The 24,677-nt window shown below is 39.7% G+C and overlaps 1 protein-coding gene across 1 annotated transcript in view; it reads right to left on the bottom strand.

The window, feature by feature from the left end:
* HEXB (hexosaminidase subunit beta) overlaps positions 1 to 24,677 on the bottom strand; it is a 783,731-nt gene that overhangs the window by 80,453 nt on the left and 678,601 nt on the right. The window contains exon 11 of the mRNA XM_044064438.1: positions 14,096 to 14,186. Coding sequence (XP_043920373.1) covers positions 14,096 to 14,186 — 91 coding nt within the window. The remainder of the gene's footprint in view (positions 1 to 14,095; positions 14,187 to 24,677) is intronic.

Here is a 24,677-nt window from a genome sequence, read left to right as displayed (position 1 = left end):
AACAACCTTCCTAAATGTCCTAAACTCCCCATCTCCAATAAGAACAAAAAGAGTAAAAACAAAGACCACCCCATGGCTAACTAAAGACACCAAAAAACTTATGCTATAAAGAGATTACACCTGGAAAGCTTACCACCAAAACAGCCTGAAACTTTACTTAAATACAAACTACGTAACCTTACTAAAAAACAAGTCATTAGAGATAAAAAGTCTTATTATATCAAACTTCAGTTTAACCATTCAAATAACCCCAAACAGTTCTGGAATTCCATTAATTGTCTTCTCAACCCAGGTAACAAAAGCACCTGCCTTGACACGAGCAAATCTGATCCTGAAATAGCCTCTCTATTCAATTCCTTCTTCACAAACTCTATAGCAGAACTGACCAAGACCTTCCCCAACAATAACCCTTCCCCTCAACCTATCCAATCTTCCTCACCCCCTACTATTTCTCCTCCTACATTTGAGCTTAAACCATCTCAACCTCCCATATAAAGAAATTACTCTCTAAACTAAAACGATCCATGGTGGTACAGCGGTAGCATTGTTAACTCACAGCAAGAGGTTCTCCTGTTCGATTCTCGGCTGGAGTGCCTTCTGTGTGGAGTCTGCATGTCCTCCCCGCGGTCAAGTGGCCTCCAAAAGACATGCGTGAATGGGCGTGCCTTCGCTGAAGTAAGGCGTCGGGCTGGCAACTCTGCACCATAAAAAATCGACTGCCAATCATTAGCTGACCAGAGTTCCGCTGTGGTGACCCCTAAATGGGAAAAAGCCGAAAAGACAAAACTCTCTAAACTAAAACCATGCTCCAATGCCCCTGACAATATACCATCCTCCTTCCTAAAAATAGCCTCAGATGGCATCGCCATTAGTATCTTAATCAAAAGGTCCACGCTGGAATCTTATGTGCCCAAATTAAGGCGTGCCGCCTTTATTCTACCTCTCCATAAAGGTGGCAAAAACATCTCAAACTTCCGCCCCCATAGCTATCCTCTCCCCAATCTCTAAACTCCTAGAAAAATGGCTAGAATGGCATAAGCTGAAGGTGGATGCAATCACCAACTAATCACTCCTACCCAACACGGCTTCCAACCTGGCCATAGTACCATCACTGCGCTTCTCTCCTCCTTACACGCAGTAAACCTTGCCCGCAACTCTGGAAAAATATTATCTACTGGATCTGTCCAAAGCATTCGGTACCATCTCCCATACCCACCTCCTAAACCATCTTTCTAATCTTAATCTCTCCCACAATACCTTATCTTGGTTCTCCAGCTACCTTTCAGACAGGTCTCAAGCTGTAAAATGGGGAAAAAGCAGCTTTACTTTCCTTCCTACCCCCAACTGAGGTATCCCAAGGATCCATACTTGGTCCTACGCTATTCAACATCTTTATTAATGACTTTCACAAAGCCTTACCAAACACCAAAAGCGTGCAATATGCAGACGATTCTACTTTAATCTGCTGCGCCTCTAACCTTCCAGAGCTCCAAACAGTGACACAAACTGCTTTCTCTACCACTGAAAATTGGATGCTCCAAAACCACCTCTCACTAAATGCCAACAAATCCAAAATACTTCTATTCTCTCCCTCTAAAGCATCCCCTATTGGCAAAAACTCATTCCAAATCATTAGCCAAAACAACTCTACTATAGAGTGTGTATAAAAATGCACTCAACTTACACAACCAAAGGCTCTTTAATTAAAAAATAAATAAATAAATAAAAATAAGGTAAGCACTTTATTGCACAAGGTACCAACTGTGAATCTAACTCACTTCAACCTGAATTTCTGCAATGCTATAGGGAGCTTGAAAATAAACTTTACAAATACAAGAGGCTGCAATGACAGCGCTTGCACCTACAAGCCTCCTTGCAACACAATGTTATTCCCAGAGGCTTAAGAATTCTAAATATGCCCAGCTATGGAGACCAATATCCTGAGTTACTTCGAAGATGGCAACAGATGAATTTACATTTCAGTGCTGAATATGTGCAATTACTTGTTGATTTTTTTGCTCCCATGGAACAAGAATTAAAAAATGATATCTCTATTGAAAACTACATTATAAGCCGCTTTTCGGCTGATATAATAGGAGATAAACTAAATAATTTACAAGACAGTATCACATCTTACGATCAAAGACTACAATTAACCAAAGTTAAGAAACTACAGAGAGATTTTCAAACTCAGAACGTCTTCTCATGGCCCAGAGAGACTACTATGACAGTGGATAATGAAAACTTTAATCATTCACGTAACCAACCAGGAAGTAGCAGGCTGGGAACAGAAACACAACACACACAAAAGCAGTTGCCATGAGTTCAGCTGCTAGTCAACATTTAAATGTGAATGCAGATAATGATGTTGAAACAGAATCTAATTCCAATATTCCAACTGTCTCTGTAGATAATACGAACAAGTCTGTTCGCCCTAAAATAATACCAGCTTCTGGCAAAACATTTGTGAACACCAACCCTGAAGGCAACAGCGTTTTTTTAGAAACAGGCTTTACACTAATGAACCCTTTTCCCATAAGGAACAGATCTCGGAGCCTAGTAAGGAAAGGCAAGCTCCAATGCAACAAAAGTACCGAGTGACATCCCCAGACTGTAAAAAGGCGCCGTTTTTAAAATCAGGTTTGGTTTTTAACATTTCCTCTTTTGAATTAACTAAAGAACATATTCAGTTACTTAACAAAGGTCTATCGTTTATACCAGCCAAACGAGCAGACCATGCTGACATACTCAAAGACATAAGGTTACTAGGCAGAAACCTAACACTAAAATGTATGTTTAACAACAACATTCATGAAGTTTCTAATTTTAAGAGCCCTAGTACTTTTGTTCCTATCATGCACCCTATTGTACAAACTTTTATTAATGTTTGTGAAACTGAATTTAGAACATTGTTTGAAGAGGGAACTTAAGTCACCTTTTGCAATATGACAAGACTTTGATGCATATTTTTAAGTTCATCTAAAGCATTTGATTTATATAAAACCTGCAGACAAGGGTGGTAGGATCGTCATTCTTGATAAAGATTTATATTTATCACAAATGAAAATATTGTTGCAAGATGTTAATACTTACCAAAGCATTTCTAAACCAACTGTTAATGGCATAATAGAAAAGTGTCTTTTTTAAACTTTGACTTACTCATGACAGGTTTAATTAATGAAAATCTTTTTAAATATTTTAATACAAATAACCCCATAGTTCCCAAAGTTTATGGTCTACCTAAGACCCACAAAAATAAGTCCCTTCCACCTATGAGACCTATTGTATCAGGTGGAGGATGGTGCACTGAATCATTATCAATCTATGTAGAAAATACCTTACATACACTTCTAGACAACTATCATACCATTTTAAAAGACACCAAAACTTTTTTAGAAAGATTATACAATAGACTATCTACTTTGGACACTAACTATATGTTAGTCACTTTAGATATAGAATCCCTTCTTACTTCTATCCCTAATGAGTGGGGCATTGAAATGAGTAGATCTTTTCTTACCATGAACAGATGTTTTGAAAATGATCAAGTCACACTTGTCTGTGCTTTACTAGAGATACTAGAAAACAATGTTTTTATTTTTGAAAATAACTTGTCTTCAGAAGACTGGCACAGCAATGGGCACTGCCTGTGCCAACAGCTACGCCAATCTAATGCTAACACATTGGGAACAATCTACCTTTTTATCTGACACAAATGTCCTATGCGGACATATTCTTTGGTATGTCCGTTTTGTAGACGATATTTTCTTGTTATGGGGAGGTAACACCAACGAACTCCATCAACTAGTTGAGTATATGCATAGCACTACTGAGTTCATAAAGTTTAGCTATAAATATTCTTATGATGAAATAGAGTTTCTGGATGTGACACTAAGGAAATCAGAACTGGATCAAATATTCTGCAGCATATATAAGAAACCAACAAGGAAAAATGCATTGCTACACAAAAATAGCATGCACCCCAGACACATTCCTCGTAACATGTTGAAGGGACAAGTATACAAGGTGCTTAGACTACACAATAATGACACTGTTGCACGAAATGCTTTACAGATAAGTAAACAAGAATTTTTAGAAAGAGGTTACTCTGAACAAGAAATCAGCAAGGTGATAGATCAGGCATGGACACACAGAAAGGACAAATGTAGACCCTATTTTAGAAATGTTACTAATGAAGAATTAGAGATTAGAACACCATCCACTACTACAGACAGGTTTAGAATTGCTTCAGTACTCCACTGATATCAATAATTATTGAGCTCATAAAAAGAGAACTGGAATATTTTACAACAGATTGCAGAATTGAAGAATACTATTAATGATACAAGCTGCCTTCTCCTTTAGAAACAAGTCTCTGAAGCAACATCTTTGCAACAAGAATGCCATTAATAGACGGTGTGAATCAATGAGAACAGGCACTTTTGCCTGCAGACACTGTTCTGCCTGCCAGTATATTTATTCAAATACAGTCTTATACACATCCTATCAAAAACAGTACTATCAGGATTAATTACTATGCAGACTGTTGAACAACTAACCTAGTGTATTTTGCATATTGTAAGCAATGTCATGCATAGTAAATAGGCAAAACTAACAGACTATTAAAGGACAGGATACTGGAACACATTAGAGATATCAGGAATCAGAAAGAGAACAATGCACTAGCCAGTCAGATCCTTCACATATTTTTAGGTTCTTTGTTATTCAAGTTATACAGGCTAATTTGCGAGGAGGAGACACTGACAATATTACAGAGGCAGCTGAACAGAAATTGATCCTTTTATTAAATGCCGAAAAACCACCAGGTTTAAACGGCACCTTCTCTTTTAAACCTTTCTTAAAAATGAGACATCTCAAACATTAGTTTCATTATTTTTATCTTATACTTTTTTTACATGTTTTTATATGTATTTTACACGTGTATGTTTATATGACATGCTGTAGGTGGATTGGACACTCTAAATTGGCCCTAGGTGTGAGTGCGTGGATGTGTGTACCTTCTGTGGAACAAATCAGGAACCAAACAAAAACGAACTAAAAACTGCTGAAGGAACGGACAGCACACAATAGGAGGGCTGGAAACACAGCTTTAATACTCCAAAAACGATACGAAAAGTATAAAATCCAGATAATGGTGCAGGTTCAAATAACCCGCCTTCATCAGACAACCACAAGGTTACAAAAAAGTTATCTTATACTACACAATTAAATACATTGAGCCTATCAAGTTCAAGTGCATTATTACATTAGAAAAAAACCATGACAACCTTAAAACGACATCGCTCCAAGTTAAAAAATAATAAACCATGAAAATGTAAATGAATAAATAAGCAAAACATCAATAAGAGCAAATAATTAGTGCATTAAATATAGGCAAAGATGTTCCTATATCAATTAAATAAAAACTTATCAAATTATTTTTAAGATTCGCATATTACATTACAGCGTATAAGGGCAAAACATATCCGCTAGTGAGAGCATCGAACAAGGCGGAGCTTATGAGCAATACTGAGATTCCCCCTACTGAGCCGTGTTGCATTTCTCATAATTCAACTATACTTATTGAATACCTGTTGCATATACTAAGTATTAGCAATGAAAGAGTAAAATTTAGGGTTATCCAGTACCCAATATACGTCAAATATAATTTTCAGCTTCGTATACTGTCTGCTGTTAAAACGATCAACAACTTTAAACTCTAAATTATAGTCTGCTTCTAAATTATAAATCATTAATGATAAAATAAAACATGTCCATAAAAATCACAGGGCTAACTACTTGTCCATATTGAATAAAGAAAGTCATGTACAATAAAATCATTTTAGACTAATGCATAATAAGTACATGTATGTATAAATCCAAATGATGACACAATGGCTTAGTTGTAAAAATACTTCATAATGTCTACCTATTATAGGATAGCCATTTTAGGACACATTTAATTGATAATCCTTCGTTAATACCAGGAAATACATGAGCCCTAGTCCTGATCTGCCATAGCAATTAATTTGCCATGGCCCACCCTCTAGATCCTTCTCTCTGAAAGAAATGAAATGCATGACCTGAAAACTCTAGGCAATGTCTGGCTAGAGCATTGTTGACATCTGCTTTCATGACTGCGTGCTGATGTTCGTAAATTCTATTTTTTAGCTTTCTCTCGGTTTTACCGATGTAGAAAGCATTACAAGAATTACAAAGTGCTACATATATAACAGCCTTTGAATCACACCTATAATGCCCATTGCATCTATACTCCTTGCCATTAATTATACATGCTTTCGCTACTCTAATGTGTTTGCATTGAGAGCATACTCCGCATCTAAACATACCACAAGGTCTGTTGGACCTAGGGAATGATTTTCTTTCAAAAATACTTTTCAAGTTTTCCCCCCTCCTGTATGTAATCTTTGGGCGATCACCCAAAAGAGTACAAAGGAATCTGTCTTCTTTAATGATTTCCCAATTTTTATTAACAACTTCTTTAATTTTTGCAGAGTCAAAGGAAAAGGTATGTAAAAAGCTGGTGTTAAACTTATTAGTTTCATTATTATGGATAGAAGTACTGCAGGTTTGAGGTTGTATGAGGTCATTGGAGTGCTCCAAATTGTTGTTCATTTGGCCCGAAAGTAAAGGAAAAAAATATCCTAACTCTCTTTTGTTAGTTACCTCTGTAAGCACATTCAAGACTAAGGACTGAGGGTAGCCTCTTGCAATAAACATGTCAGTGAGATTATTGCATTCAGCGATAAAATCAACTAGGTCGCTAACCATACGGGCTGCTCTGACCATCTGCCCTTTGATGACAGATTTCTTTTGGTAATAAGGGTGATTGCTTGAGAAATGTAGAAAAGCATTGGAGTATGTTGGTTTCCTGAATATTCTACTTTTTAGCTTTTGATTAACTGTATCCTTGATTAATAGTATGTCAAGGTAGTTGATCTCTGAATCATCAATTTTATATGTAAATTCTAAGAAATCTGTCAATTTTGTAATATTTTCAATAAATGTCGGAATCAACTCTCTCTCACCCTCCCAGATGCAGAAAATGTCATCCTGGTAACGAGTGTACCAGGAGACATGTTGGGAAAAAAGTTCTTCCTTAAATAAGTAGCTAGACTCCCAATGGGCAAGTACTGCATTGGCAAAAGATCCACCACAGGGCGAGCCCATGGCAACGCCCGAGGTTTGCAGGTAAAACATACCCTCAAAAGTGAAAAAATTGTTAGATAACACTATTTCTAACAAGGTCTCAATCAAGTTCATGGTGTCATGTTCGACATTTTTTGCCAACATAAACTCCCTTACCCAGGCTAGACCGATGTTTTGTGGGATGACTGTATATAGGTCTTTAATGTCAACAGTAAGAAACAACATACGGTCATTGTATGTAAGCATGTTGATGTTTTTAAGAAAAGACCATGAATCTTTACAAATATGAGATTCAGAACTAATCAAAGGTTTCAAAATACTGTCAACATATTTTGCACATGCCTGGGTAATAGACCCTCTTCCATCTATGATGGGTCTAAATGGAGGCGAGGTAAGTCTTTTGTGTAATTTCGGTGTTCCAAAAAATGCTGGAATTTTTGGAGCCGGCATGATCAGATAATTAAGAGTGGCATGATCAGATAATTAAGAGTTTCCGTGTCAATGTACCCTTCCAAAAACAGGTCATTAAGCATGTTATTGATTTTTCTATAAGCTCCATTTATTTCATTCAAGGATGAAATTTTGTAAGCAGGCGAATCAAGATGTTGAGACAGATATTCTACATATTTATAATGATCCATGAAGGCTAACCCCCCACCCTTATCGGGTTTCATGACTCTGATTTGACAATCCTTAATTAACTGGATGAAATCTTTCTCCGAAGGAGCAATGTTAGAAGGATTTTTCTGTTTACTGTACATGATTTGGTTCCTAATAGCCCACATATCCATCTCACACATTTTTTCAAAAGTTTGCAAGGTGGAGTGTAAGGGTGGGTTATAAGAGCTAGCTACTCTAAGTAAACTAATAGCAGATGAATTATTGCCCATTAGGCAATTAAGTTAAGTTTGCGTGTGAAAACCTTCAGATCAATGATGAGCCTGCCTATATCCATGCTACGACCTGGCACAAAAGAAAAGTCTTTGGCTAAAAAGTCAATAATGTCCTGTGTTATAATCAAAGAAGTGTAGTTATACACAGTAAAGTCACCATTAGAACTTTTATAAACTTTCGGGTCCACTCCGATGTTCATTACATCAGTCATCTCCTGCGACCTCGTCTCCTGTTCCTCGAGTTGTTCTGTCGTTGAACTCGAGGGCGATTGTTGCCCCTGTGGTTGTTCACCATCTGAAAATCCTGATTGTCAAGATTATTATGGATACCAGGAAAATCATTAGATACAGAGGGCAGTTCACCTTCCGCCACCGGGAGATTGGTGCTAGTGTTGTTATTAGCATTGAGTCTAGGACTCCTTCTGACAACTGGTCTACTGTTACCACTATTATTATTAATATTGTCTGTATTAGACTGAAAGGGTTGAGCATGAGGAAATTCAATTGCTGAGTTGCCACCTGCATTATCTGTTGGACTCTGTATTAATCTAGGGTAGGCTCGCTTATTTGCGTAATCCTTAATATCCCTTGCTAATTTCTTTTTCTTATTAGCAATCAGCTTGTCCATGGTAGCATTAATGCTGACAAAAATTCTGCAATATTCATGTTTGTATCTAAGAAATTCTTCTGCGGAAGGTTAGGCGCGTGGATGTGTGTACCTTCTGTGGAAGGTTAGGCGCTGGGCTGGCAACTCGACATGGTAAAACTCCACTGCCAATCATGAGCGGACAGGTGATCCGCTGTGGCAACCCCTAACGGGGAAAAGCTGAAAGAAGAAGATGATTACCTACTACGCAGACTCATATTTACCCATAATAGGTTTTTAACAGTTTTTACCTTTCTGTCTTTTTAAATATATTTTCTTAATGTTAATTTGATAACAGCCAATTATTCAATCAGTCTGTATATATCATGATCTCTCTTCAGTGTTCTTTGTCTGATGAAGCAACAGTTGGTGGTGGCGAAAGCGCTTACCTTATTTTTATTATTTATTAAAGAGCCTTTGGTTGTGTAAGTTGAGTGCATTTTTATACACATTTTTTCTTGCCTTATTGCACTCAGCCCCATCCTTGTAGCAGTTTTGCGTTTTATTTCGTAACTCTACTATAGAGGTAGTTACCTTTGCCAAACTTCTTAGAGTTACCATTGAACACCTAAAATTCAATACTCACATCCAGCAAAACAGTAAGAAAACCTATATAAAACTTGGCTTGCTATACAGAAACATCCACTTCCTCGCTCCTTCCACCAGACTAACTCTAGCCACTACTTATCTACTCCCCTCACTACTGTATGGAGCTCCTCTTCTAACAAACTTATCTGCCTCCCTTTCCTCCAAACTGGAAATCTGTTAAAATAAAATTTCCAAATTTGCAACCAAAGCCAAATTCTCCTCCCACCATTGTACTTCCCTTCATTTGTTAAATTGGCTTGAACTCTAAAAATCTAGACTATCTCCAAATCACCACAGCCCACAGACTGTTTCAACCTCCTAAGTGCCCTGCACTAACCAATATCCTTCAACCTTATACCTCCTCACAGAACTCTCAGATCTACTCACCAAAACCTAATCTCTGTCCGCAAACCCAGACGTCCTGCAGGTCAGCTTCTGCTCTCCTTTTCCTTGGCTAAAAAACAGAATTCTCTTCCCTCTTCTCTAAGGACTTGCAAAAACTTTGAAACCTTTAAAACTCAGCTACATTCCTATCTTTACTCTAACAGGAAATGCAACTGCACTCCCCCCCACCCCCTTACCCAATAATCATTTCCACCCATTAAACTCCTGACTACCTCTGTCTTCAAGATAACCTAACACAAATGTAAATATTGTAAATAAAATTGTACTATGTATCCACGATTTCATGCCGGTTTCTCTTGCATGAAATTAAATTGTAATGGCTTTTTCTTTTCCACAATTGTACCTGTAACTAATATATGTAAAGCAAACATTTTTGTAACGAAACTATGTAATGTGAAGCTTTTCTCCCCGGGCCACCACTGAAAATGGGCTCCCTGATCCCAGTGGACCTCCCCAGTCATCAAACTGGAAATAAAAATAAATAAAAAAAAAATATGCTTTCTGCGGTCTGAGGTTTGAGTCCCTCAGCCTTCATCTGCCTAACTGTGTACCTCTAAGCAAGTTATTTGACTAGTCAGTGCTCCTAGGTCTAAAAAGGTCCATGTGGATCATTACTCTACACCAGTTATCAAACGCAAACATATATGTGTTCATATAGTGGCAGGTGACTTTAATCAGGCCAACTTGAAAACAGATCTTCCTCACTATTTCCAATATATGGACTTTGCAACAAGGGGTTAGAACACACTGGACAAGGTATACAACAATGTTAAGCTGGCATTTAAGGCAGTGCCTCACCCACACACTGAAAATTGACCCTCTGCTCCATATTGTTGCTAACAGAAAGTAAACCATTGCCAACTAGAGGGAGGCCAACAGTTAAACAAGAGTATGGCCAGAGGGTGCGGTCTTAGCATTCCAGGACTGTTTCAAGAGCACAGACTGGAGCATATTCAAGGAGAAGGCTACTGAGAACCAGTGTATCACCCTGGAGGAGTACACTGAGGCAGTGATGGAATACAACACAAAATGTGTGGGTGATGTGACAGTCACCAAAACCATCACACGAACCAAACAGAAACCCTGGTTGAAGAGAGGTGTACAAACTACTGAAAGCAAGGAATGCGGCCTTCAGGTCTGGAGACAGGGAAGCCCTCATCAGCCAGAGCAAATCTGAAAAAGGGAGTGAGGGAAGCAAACTGCACCTATGGCAGAGAGATCCAAAGCTACTTCTCTGACCAAAAAGACCCCAGGCACCTATGGCATGGTATCCAGTGCATAACTGACTACAGACCCCTATCTTCACAATGTGAGGGCAACAAAGGATTCCCTAAATAAGCTGAATGTCTACTTCAGTAGATTTGAGGAAGGGAACAGAACAGCAGCAAAGAAAATGTCCACTGGCCATAACGAGAAGATGCTCACCCTCAACCCATCTGATGTCCAGAGGGCACTGTGCAGAGGTAACCAGAGAAAAGCAGCTGGGCCTGACAACATCCTAGGGAGTCTGCTCAGGGACTGCGCAGTGCAACTAACAAATGTCCTCACGGATATCTTTAATAACTCTGAGTCCGCAAATAGTTCCAAAATACTTCAAGGATACAAAAATCATTCCATTACCAAAGAAGTCTCCACCATCTTGCCTAAATGACTACCGGCCTGTAATCCTCACCTCCACAGTGATTAAGTGTTTTGAAAAGCTGGTTAAAGACACCATGACATCTGGACTACCTGCTGATCTTAACCCTCTCTGCAGTTTGCTTACCCAGCAAACCGCTGTACGGTAGATGCCATCTCTCTAGCACTCCATCTATTTGCTGGAACACCTTGAGAATAAAAACACCTATGCGAGGGTACTATTCATTGACTTCAGCTCTGCTTTTAACACGGTCATCCCTCTTCGTCTGGTAATGAAGATACTCCAAATAGGCATCAACACTCCACTTTGTAACTGGATTCTTGACTTTCTCACAGACAGACCTCAGAAAGTGTGTGTAGGAAATAACTCCTCAGATAACATCACAACACTGGAGTTTCACAAGGATGTGTACTAATTCCCTTGCTGTTCATCCTGTTAACACATGATTGTACAACCAGGTACAATACAAATCACATCATCAAGTATGCTGATGACATAACAGTGGTGGGTCTCATCAGTAATGATGACGAAACAGCGTATAGATATGAAGTGGAACAACTGATTACCTGGTGTGGAAATAACAACGTGGCACTAAATGTGAACAAATCAAAAGAGAATTGTGGACTACAGGAAAAATTGCAAGGAACATTCTCCCCTCACCATCAATGAGAAACAGTGGAAAGAGTGAGAAGCACAAAGTTTCTGGGAGTGCACATCAGTGAGGACTTGTCTTGGAACACAAATGCAAAGTCAAGAAAGCGCATCAGAGATTGCACTTTTTAAGAAGGCTGAGGAGACCGAATCTCCCACAGACAGTCATTACCTTCTACAGATGTACTATAGAAAGCATCCTGATGAACAACCTCGTAGTATGGTTTGGAAGCTGCTCTACCTCTGACTGCAAATCCCTCCACAGAGTGGTGAAGACAGCTGAGAGAATCATTAAGAACATCTTACCACCTATCCATGACTTGTACTTATCCAGATGCCTCAGCAGGGCCAGAAGAATAATTAAAGACTGCACTCACCCAGCTTGCAGACTGTTCCTGCATCTATCATCCGGAAAGTGCTTCAGAAGCATACGCTGCAGAGCTATGAGATTCAGGAACAGCTTCTTCCCTAATGTCATCAGGCTGCTAAACTCTAGTAACTACTACATTCTATGATGTCCACCTGGGTCAGTAGAAACTGTCTTGCATTGTGCATTAACCTGGTTATCAGTCTCATCTAATACTTAGTGCAATATTCACCATGACTAACTTATAAGCCATTTAGGGCAGTAGCAATGCAGTAAAATATCTCTTCTTTCAGTGTAATACATGTTGCGAATTCGTAAATTAACCATAGTGCAATACTCTACTGTTCACAGTGTAATACTCAAATGTCTCTTTCTGTGCAAGGATCAGTGCAATGTCTTAACTAAGTACCTGTGCCATACTAAAGTCTCATGCAAGTGTTCACTTCGAAAATTGTTAAAATGTGTTTCTAATTATGCGCAGTATTAGTCTGTCTACCTGCATGTCCATGATGCAATAGCTAGGTGTTGTGTGTAAATGTCTGTGAAAATAGTCTACATGTTGTCTGCACATTGAGTCTGGAGACACAGAATTTCGTTCAGGTTTTTACTTGCGTGGTTTCTGAATGACAAAGTTGACTGATATATATCCAGGAAATAACTGCCAGCAAAATAAATGTTCTCTTCTATGTATTTATCAAAGGACACATAGGGTAATGAATTAATTAAAAACAACTCATCTAAAATACTTAAACTTCAGCATACTAGTATTTTTTTCTAGCAAGTTCACAATACACTATCAATTTGTTAACACCCTGATAGAACAGAAACTCACTACAGTGAAGCAGTATGGAAATTGTTGACATTGGTATGTCATGGCTTCGAAGGCAAATACATGCAGTCTAAGCAGCAACAATGAGGAAAGGGTGAGACTTGTGAAACCGTGATTCTACTGTGATATGGTGCTTCCACAGCTAGCAGCTCTGCTGAACTTACTAGTCACCATGCACAGGAGTATACTATAATGAGCTAACTGGTGCTTCCACAGCTAGCAGCTTTGCTGAACTTACTAGTCACCATGCACAGGAGTATACTATAATGAGCTAACTGGTGCTTCCACAGCTAGCAGCTCTGCTGAACTTACTAATCACCATGCACAGGAGTATACTATGATGAGCTAACTGGTGCTTCCACAGCTAGCAGCTCTGCTGAACTTACTAGTCACCATGCACAGGAGTATACTATAATGAGCTAACTGGTGCTTCCACAACTAGCAGCTCTGCTGAACTTACTAGTCATCATGCACAGGAGTATACTATAATGATGCTAACCAGCATTTCTAAAGCTAGAAACTCTGCAGAATTTACTAGTTACCACACACAGGAGTATATCACAAAGAGCTGCATTAAAGTTGCACCAGTCACACTGGAGAGGGCAAGTGCATTCTCCTCTCACCAGCACCTGATGTTAACTGAACCACTGTGCCCCGTGTCCCATGTACCTCTGCTGAGGACAAAACATAAAAGTATCTGGAAAGAATGGAATTTGGATTCTGATATCTGGCAGTATGTGAATAGAGTAAGAAAAATGTTAAGACTACTACTTAAGCTAAAAAAACAAACAAAATGAAGCCACTGTGTAACATGTTTTCAACTACTTTTCAATATAATATGAGCACGACATAAGTCAATAACAAATCAGATATTCCTACAAAATAAAACTACTATATTGCATCATACCATAGTCTTGGAGTAAGGTTAGTTGCATCAACAAACTCTCCCCAAAGGCAGGCTTCTCCTCCAATCACCAGTTTCTTCTGTGCTACTGTACCTTTATTTGTAAAAATAAACATAATTAAAGTCAAAAATCATACAGAGAAAACTGACATTATTAATGGGGCTTTGAACTGCCAGACTGCACATTCACGACAAAGGCACAGATATGCATAAAAAACTGCCGGTAACACCAAACACTATGCTTTTCAGATACAGATGAAAGGAATCTTTTGTAGAGAAACACAAGGTTAATCTATCAGTGTCACACTGTGAAATATACAGTTTACTCTTCACAGGCCTTTTACATGTGTAAAAATAATTCTGCATTACTTCACAAGATATTCACATGCAACATGCCTTCTTCCACAACATTTCCAAGGTGCTACATTAAATGCAACTATAATCCACGCACAGCAATCGTGAGATTTCTAAGGTGGGACAATGACGCTGGTCTGTTGCCATGCAAGAGACCAGTGAACATTCCTGTCTCATGTACACACCTCTGTTTTATCTCATGGAACAAGTGAACAGCAGCCTAGATAAAAACATGTTTATCGATCACGTCTGTATAGGAAATAATGACCACTGAGTGTTAGATGCAAAGTCTGGTACAGTTAATGCTGTTTTGTTCTCTTGCATCAATTCAAGCAGAGTAGTAACAGTGTCACAAGGACCAGATAAGTGCTTGTACAGAATGTACATATTGTACTGCATCTCTGCAGACATTTCCAAATGAAGATGTAGGCAGTTTGTCCTTCTCTGTTTTAAATACTGCTCAGTAATCATACAAATCTGACAGACTTTACAATAGGTGTAACAACTAGTGTTCCTGCATTTTGCAAATGTTAGGGTGACTTCAAGAGCATAGCTTGATAAGTGCCCTATGTTTATACTGTTGCTTGAACACTGCTCAGTACAGCTGTACACCCTAAAAAAAATTCTGCCTCAGTTTTTTTTTTCAAAGAACCATTTTGTCTTGGTTGTTCACTAAAATAAATGAAAGTATTCACACACACCATCTTTCATACAAAATATCACACACGACAGCTTCCATACTGTATTTAACTTCAATAATGTACCATTCACATAGGGTATCATTGTGGCACAGGGTGTTTCCTTAATCTTCAGTCACAAACACATACACGCCTTTCTCCCTTTCACTCTTAACCTAAACTGGTCACTCATTATGAATACGCCAGTCATCTCTTAGGACATCCCTACTGCCTTGTGATCTTTCAGTGTTTTATCATACATCATAGTGTACTGCTGCCAACTGTAAATCTATAATGAAACACAGGGCTAATATGCTTTGCATATCTCAGATTAGTCTTATAAGCAAAAGATGTATATGCCTTCAGAACTGTTAGAACTCTGTACACTTGCTGGATCACCAAAATAGTCTGTGGCAAACAAAACCTGTAAATTAATCTTTGACAAAAGTATATGTTGCAACTGGCCAGGCTTTTAATCACATTGTTTTACTAGCTGAGTATCTTATTGTTTGCTGAACATATTAACTCCCTTCTTACCAATGTCACTAGTATTGTTGTTATAGGCAGTAGTCACTGTAAGCAATGTATACCAGATAGACTGTTCTTTTTCACCCCCAATGTCTCAACCTTGCCTTCCTTAGCATCTTTTAGCACTACTTAATTAATCCTGCTTGACTTCATTTGTGCATTCCCCCCTCCCCTCCTTTTCTCCATCTCGTCTTCTTTTGCATCTTCTGGCATTAACCTGCTACTCCTGCTTGACTTCCCACTGCCATTCTTTAACATTCTACTGTTATTCTTTTACAGAACCAAAACAATTCACAACTAATAGTTAAAACCACAAGATAAGATGGTTTGGCTGCTGTGAAGCCTGCTATAGCTTAAGTCCTTTGAAAACTCCACAAGAAGAGGCTTACAAAGTAGTGGAGAACTTATCTGACTTAATATACTTTTTGGCATACTAAAATAGTGTTATTGTAACAGAGTGTATTCACAGACTATCAGTTGTCATCGCTGTTGTAAGCTGCCAAATCAGCAAAGTACACACAGTTGTACAGTTCCCCTGTCATAATGGTTGGTTTCTACCTAAAACTGTCTTAGTTGGGATACCTATGTCTCATGGACTTGCTTCATCTAAGCTCTCTGACAATTCAAACTAAAGTCCATCTTGTCTCTTTTCTGTTAATAGGTTTCAAAATTGTATTTTTATAAGATATAAAATCATTTCATTTACCTCTCGGCAGTCAGGACTGCTTCTTGTAAACTTGAGTCTAGTAGCATGCATGTGCAGACTAGTTACAACACCCGATTGGTTGCTGGCCTGCTTTCCTCCCACCCCCATTTCCAGTCAACCCCAGCTGTGCTTACCTTTATACTCTCAACTCCAACATGGCTATAAAAGAAAAAAAAATAACTTATCATAGTCCAACACCTAACACCAGTCCCCAAAATGCACAACAAATAAACTGACAAATCATAACAGCACCACCATACAAAATCCTCATTTACAATATCTCACTATACAAACCTACTACAATGCCCAGTCTCTCAACTAATAATATCCAATTTGCCACCCCCCCGGTACCTTTAATGCTCACAACATGGGCAACAAACTTCTAAACATGCTTATTCCATTCTTCCTCGGAATTTTCTAAATCTCTCAGAAGACTTCCTCAATTACTTATTTTAAAACAAGAATCACCATCTCCATAATCAGTGTTACCTCCCTACAAAACCCTCTCCTTCAAAAAAAAAATATATATATATATATATAAATAAATAAACTAGCAAGCTTACTTAAAAAAAATTCTGCCCTTTTATTCAGTCTCCTATTAAATTCACAACTGCAAGTCCGGTTTTAAAACATTCAACACTGACGTCAGAAGCACTTAAAAAAAATAACACCATTCCATAGGTGGGCTGACTACTATAACCCAGACATCCTAAAAATCATTGAAAACTGGCTAAAACCCAAACAGCTCAGATGAAGAAACACTTCCCCCTGCGATATATCAGACTAGACCACACTTCTAAAAAAACCAGAAGGAATATGTATAATATATGCTAATTACCTTAACTTGCATAATTCTCAACTCAGCATCCTCTCTGAAAAAGCTGAACTCTTATTTAAATCAAACTCATATCCTCATCCCCACAAAGCTCTATTTACATTCTACCTCAAGCTTCTGATAAAAATATTAACCCACTAGAGGACATACTAGATATGAGACCGAATCTCCCAAAATACAAAACACTTTACACCAATACTAGGAGACATCAACATACACTGGTCTAAACCTATTAACCGACCCTTCAGACCTGCAAGTATCACAAAACATTAACCTCTTTGGCTTTACTCAACTAATACAATGGTGAGCTGTGGGAGCAAAAAAATACCTAAAAAAAATCTATTAAAAATCTATTAAAAAAACACCATCTACACAGTCTCTGTTTTCTCTGTCTCATCCATAGCCATAAACATTGTATCATCTCCCCTTCTGGTCCAAAGAGTAACCAAAATGGACTCAAGATGCAGCACCATACAACTGTTCAAAAACTATGTCTAACAGATCTCACACTGTGAGATGGGACCAAACATACAGTGGACATAAAAAGTGTACACACTGCGGTTAAAATGCCAGTTTGTGATATAAAAAAATGAGACCACAATAAATCATTTCAAAATTTTCCTAACTTTAATGTGACCTATAACCTGTACAATTCAGTTGAAAAACAAACAAATCTGTTAGGGGAAAAAATATAAAAAATAAAAAATGTACAATAAGCTGGATGCATAAGTGTGCACACCCTTAAACCAATACTTTGTTGAAGCACCTTTTGCTTTAATTACAGCATTCAGTCTTCGTGGGTACACACCTGCCATCTTCGTGGGTACACACCTGCCATCAATTAAAGAGACTCTAACCCCAAATAAAGTTTAGCTGTCCTAGCAGGACTTTCCTGACATTTACTCAGTTGCCTACTACAGCAAAAGACATGGTCCACAGAGAGCTTACAAAGCATCAAAGGGATCTCATTGTTGACAGGTATCAGTCAGGAGAAGAGTACAAAAAAATTTCCACACTATTGGACATACCATGGAACACAGTGAAGACAGTCATCAAAAAAGTGGAGAAAAACATTGGACAACAGTGATATTGTAAAGAACTGGACGTCCTTCCAAAATTGATGAAAAGACAAGACAAGACAAAAACTGGTCAGGGAGGCTGCCAAGAGACCTACAGCAACACTGAAGGAGCTGCAGGAATTTCTGGCAAGTACTGGTTGTGTACTACAAGTGACAATCTCCTGTATTCTCCACATGTCTGGCCTATGGGGTAGGGTTGCAAGACAGAAGCCTTTTCTTACACAGAAAAACATTCAGGCCCAGCTCAAATGTGAAAAACAATACATCAAGTCTCTCAAAAGCATGTGGGAAAATGTGCTATGGTCTGATGAGACCAAGGTTGAACTTTTTGGCCACAATTCCAAAAGGTATTTTTGGCACAAAAACAACACTTTGCATCACCAAAAGACCACCATCCCCACGGTGAAGCATGGTGGTGGCAGTATTGTGATTTGGGGTTGCTTTTCTTCAGCTGGAACTGGGGCTTTAGTCAAGGTGAAGGGAATTATGAACAGTTACAAATACCAGTTACTTTTGTCCCAAAACCTTCAGGTGTAAACTAGAAAGATGAAAACAAATTTCACCTTTCAACATAACAATGACCCCAAGCATACATCCAAATCAACAAAAGAAATGGCTTCACCAGAAGAAAATTAAAGTTTTGGAATGGCCCAGCCAGAGCCCAGACCTAAATCCAATAGCAAATCTGTGGGGTGACCTGAAGAGGGCTGTGTACAACAGATGCCCTCACAATCTGACAGATTTGGAGTGCTTTTGCAAGGAAAAGTGGGCAAATATTGCCAAGTCAAGATATGCCATGCTGACAGATTCCTACCCAAGGCTGAATGCTGTAATTAAATCAAAAAGTGCTTCAACAAAGTATTAGTTTAAGGATGTGCACACTTATGCAATCAGCTTATTGTACGTTTTTTATTTTTTATATTTTTCCCCTAACAGATTTGTTTGTTTTTCAACTGAATTGTACAGGTTACAGGTCACATTAAAGGAGGGAAAAGTTTTAAATGATTTACTGTGGCCTCATTTTTACATCACAAAAACCTGGCATTTTAACAGGGGTGTGTTCACTTTTTATATCCACTGTATGTGCTTATATTGAAAAAGTTCATTTTGCCTCTCATTGTCTGATCTACTGATTTACTTGATCTAAATTCATTATCTAACTAGCTGCTGGATAAAATTGTGTTTTTAAACTGTAGCAAGCACTTGCTTTTCATTAAGAGGTCAGTCGATTTTCCATCTAGCACTGGGAGGTAGCCTGGTCTGTTTAGGTTGGGAAAACACTTGAGATTTCTGCATGTAATTTTATTGGCTGGAGGGCTTATTAATCAGCTCTTCTAATGTTTTCTCCTAAGTTGTTTTTAGTGCCTTTATAAATTCTGTGAAATTGCGTGGCTCTTTGCTCATTTATACAAAGTGAAGTACTTTTATTGAATTATCACACTTTTATAAGCTGTCTGAACATTCTGTATCCATATCTTCAAGTTTTTTTGTCGTAGCATTTCACTCCAGACACTCCCTTAATGTGCTTTTACATTAGGAGGGCTGAGATTATTCATACAGTGGCAGTAGGTGTTTACCTGGTCTATCTGAGCTGGATAACATACAAAAGGGCTCTAAGTATTTTTCTTTCTTTTGCACTTCTCTTATATACTGTGCCTATACTTCAGCAGTTTCCAAAAACTGTACTGTCTGCAGTTGCTTTGCACTGTATTACATTGCATCTGTTAGTTGTAAGGCTGTTGTAGGTGGTTTGTGTGGTCCTGTTACACTTGGCCTCCAAATCAGCCATTCTACATTAAGGAGGTGCTTTTCTGCACCCTTGTGGTAGAAGTGTGCTGATCTAACTTGTCTGATTTGGGAATTGTTGGTGGAAGGATTACTGTATGCTTTCCTGATTAATAGCTAAAAAAAATATTTCTCTTTGCTTGTATTCAAGCCTCACATTTGTGTGGGCTTATACATAGATACACAGAGCTGCTTATTGTTTGGCAACTTTGCTACCGATTGCTGAGAACCTGCTTTCACCTGGACCAATCCACTAATGAAAAGACAAAAAATAAGGCCATGCAAAGAATCACAACGGACCTTATTAACAAGGACATAAGTAATCTCCAAACTCTGGAACCAGCCCAGTTTAGATTCATTAAAGGTAGATCATGCCTGTTAAACATGGTTAACTTCAAGAAAGTCACCAAGGCCCCGGACAAGGGAAAGACCGTACAATACCACCTATCTTGACCTAGCCAAGGCATTAGACAATCCCTCACTCAGGTCCTACAGGGAGAGCTCTCCCAATTGGGAATCAACTCCTATATTACCAGATGGGTAGCCAACTGGCTCTACTGGACACATACTGTAAAAGTGAGTGACTTCACCTCAGTGGCATACCACAGGGTTCCATGCTGGGCCCCTACTGTTCAGAATTTATTTCTCAGAAGTCTAGACAAACTTGGACGGCCACTGACCAAATTCGCTGACAATTTCAAATTGGGAGCAATCAGACTCCCCAAACGATGTTTATATACTGCAGACAGGGTTAACACAGACAAATGATTGGTGCCAAAACCACGGATTAAAGCTAAATGCAAGAAAATGCATTATTATTCCCTGTGGGGGAAGCTGGCATCTCTGCTAATTAATTATAGTCAGCACCCCCATAAGTGCAGACCCAGTGGTACATGATCTGCTACTCAGGTTGATGGCAACCTGAACTTTGACCAGCACATATTCACAGTAGTAAGAAAAGCCTTCTATATGGCACGGCTTATAAGTAAAGACATTGCATTTGGATGCAAGGATGCTATAATTCTATTATACTCGGCTCTACTCAGACCAATAATGGAGTACAATGCTCCCTTTTGCATGCGACTCACTAGACACTTGCAACAATCGGAGACCACAGAGGTTTCAAACCAAGAAATTACAGGTTCCACGAAAAAGGAAGTTATGTACTCACCATAACGTTCCATGTTTGTAGTCCATCTCACCCTTCACTCTTACAAATGGGTACTTGGCCTTTTTGCAAGCTCAAAGTCTTCTAGTTGGCTCGTGGCTAGGTAGGTATCCCATGGTGCACCATTACAATCCCCAGATCTTGTTTGCCGCTAACTATAGAGAGAAAAAACAAAAAACTATGCGGAATGAACCCAATAATAAAAGGTCTCCACTTAATAAAAATTTTTCTGTCTCCAGATCCTTCCAGGATGAGGGTAGGAGGGTGGGCTCATAAGAATGAAGGGCGATATGGACTACAAACATGGAATATTACGCTGAGTACATAACGTCTATGTTCTGTAGTCCTATCACCCCCTCATTCTTACATATGGGACAGCATCCCTAGCACCTTATTCTTGGGTGGCTCACGGAAAAATACTGCTGAGTACCATGGAACCAAAGGATGCTCTACCCCTAGAGGTCAAATCCAATTTGTAATGAGTAATAAATGTGTGAGGGGTAGCCCATGTTGCTGCTGCACAGATATTATCAATTGGGACCTTGGCTTCGAAAGGTAAAGGCTTACCATCAGAAGAGTAAATGTAGGATATACAACTGGAGATCCAATTAGAGAGGATCACTTTGGAAATTGGGAGACCTAATCTGGAGTCGGAGAAGCAAACAAATAATTGGTCTGACTTCCTGAATTCCTTGGTCCAGTGTAAATAAATATGTAATAGTCTGTGAACGTCCAACTAATGAAATCTGTATTCTGCTGCGTTGGAATGATTAGGGAAGAACACTGGAAGCTCTACAGATTGGTTCAAGTTGTTATGGGAGCACACCTTGGGGACAAAGGATGGATTAGTATGAAGAGATACTCTGTCTTTGTGAAATATCAAATAAGGGGGTTTGACAGACCGTGCTTGTAACTCAAACTCTAGCAGATGTGATTGCCACCAGAAACAAAGTCTTCCAAGACAGAAATTTCACAGGAGACGAATGAGCTGACTCAAAGGGTGGAGATGTTAATTTGGATAGAAAAAAGTTAAAATCCCATGAAGCAACCGGTTCCTGAAAGGAAGGTCTCAACAAAGTGGCACCTTTAAAGAAGGTCTTGCACAACCTATGTGACATCAGATTGGAATCCTGTTGACCCAAATGGAAATTTGAAATTGCCAACTGAACCCTAATTGTGGCAGCAGCAGATCCCTGGTGAAAAAGTTCAGACAAGAATTGGAACTGGAACAGATGCAGTATAAGGGTCAACATTCCTTTCCTCAGCCCAGATAGAAAACCTTCTCCATTTACTGGTGTATAACTTTCTAGTGGAGGGTTTATAAGAAGATCCACTGGAGGGTTTATAAGAAGATGTAAGAATATGAGTCACAGAGGGTGAGAAATCGTGAAGCCTTACTAGGGATGGAACTGGAGCAGCCAAGCTGTCAAATTGAGGGTGTGTATGCTGGGATAAAGACAGCCGGACACGTGCGTCAAAAGATCTGGCACTGGGTCCAGAGTCCACGGATAGTCTAATAAGCGAGGCCCGAGAAAGGGGAACCAAATCTGATGAGGCCAGTAAGGAGTGATGAGAATCAATTTGCTTCCCAAAAGTTTCGCTTTCTGAATAACCTTGGATATGAGAGGAAAGGGCGGGAAAGCATAAAGGAGACCTGGGGGCCAATCGTGAACAAGTGCGTCTCTCGGTGACTACCCTGGAGGGGGGATGAGGAAGAAATAGCTGCTGCATTTGGAAATGATCGGGCTGGCAAAAAGATCGCAGCAAGGCTGTCCCCATCTGCGGAAAATCTGTTCCGCTATTTCCTGCTTCAGAGACCACTCGTGAGGCATAAAGATTGCCAGTCTTTTGTCGGCTATCACGTTGGTTGTCCCCGGGATGTGAGTCGCCAGAAGAAAGTGCTGGGAAGACATCTCCCATTTCCAAACCCGAATGGCCTCTCGACAGAGTGGGTATGATCTGGTTCCGCCTTGCTTGTTGGGATACCATACTACCGACATGTCTGATTGTATTGCAATCATCCCAAGAGGAAGAAGGTTGTGAAGTGCTTGCAATGCCAGGAGCACTGCCCTCATCTTTAGAATGCTGATATGCAGGTGGGCCTAATGATCTTGCCATGTGCCTTGGACAGTCTTGCCTAGATAATGCTACCCCTCCCACCCTGCGAGGCATCCGTGGTCACCGTGGCAATGGGTTGGCGAGGGAGGAATATAGTGCCTGTAGTTAACTGATTGGGTTGGATCCACCAACTGAGGTCTTTCTTGCAAGACTCTTAACAGAATGTAGTGATTTAGGGGCAGTTGTTGGAAGGACCACTGGGACGACAGAAGCCACTGAAGAATCCGCATGTGTAATCTGGCTAAAGGCACTAGTAGTATGGTTGAAGCCATGGTCCCTAGAAGTTTCAGAACAGTCTTTGCCTTGACTTTTCAGAGAGGGAGAAAACAGTGAATTTGTTGTACAAGATTTTGTGCCCTTTCTACTGGAAGACAAACCAACATGGCTACTGTGTATTTCTGTGCCTATAAAAGTCACAAATTGAGAGGGCGATATGGTAGACTTGTAATCCCCAACTGGGCACAAAGTTGAATAGTGGCGTCTCTGGTCTGAAGAAATAGATGCCTGGTGGAGGCGGTCAGGAGCCAGTCGTCCAGATACGGAAACACTTGGAATCCTAGACGTCTCAGGTGAGCAGTCACTACTGCCATAAACTTGGTGATCACCCTGGGGGCTGTGGTGAGACCAAAGGGCAGAGCACGAAACTGGTAGTGACTGGCTCCCAGCCGGAAGCACAGATAACTCGTACGCACTATCCATTTTTATGTGGTAGTAAGCGTCTTGGAGGTCTACTGAGCACATCCAAGTGTCTCTCCCTAATAAAGGGAGTATAGACTGCAGTGTCACCATCCGGAACTTGTCCTTTACGGATTCATTTAATTTGGTGAGGTCTACGATGGGCCTCCAGTCCACTCTACGTTTTAGCACTAAAAAGAATCTGGAGTAAGTTCCGAATCCTACTTGGTCTGCAGGGACGGTTTGGATGACTGCTTGCAAGCAACTTGTTGACTTGTCCAGTTGCTTGATCCCTGTGATTCGGTAAAACATCTGGGATCCCCTTGGGGATATGAGGTGGCAGAGAAAAGGGTATGGACTAACCTCTGGTGATAATTCTTTGTATCCATCTGTCACAAGTGACACTTAGCCAGGCTTCCGGATACAAAGAAATGCGACCCCAGACCAGCTCCAGAGAAGCACAGTCAGGCTCCACATCAAGAGCGCTGGTAGGGCCGGCCCCGAAACGAATCACTGCCTCCCTGGTTTTGCTGTCTGCCCCTGGCTCTACGGCGACGTCTACCACTTCCTCCTCCTCTTCGAGTCACCCTGTGCATCCTGGAAAAACCTCTGGGACTTCTTGAACCACATTTTACCACCTCTCTGACCCTTGGGATATGG

Source organism: Protopterus annectens, chromosome 2.part2 (genome assembly GCF_019279795.1).
Source record: "Protopterus annectens isolate FY-2018-M chromosome 2.part2, PAN1.0, whole genome shotgun sequence".
NCBI classification, from domain to species: Eukaryota; Metazoa; Chordata; order Ceratodontiformes; family Protopteridae; genus Protopterus; species Protopterus annectens.
Note: the sequence above shows the minus strand (reverse complement) of the source record. Positions and strands in the feature narration are given on the sequence as shown.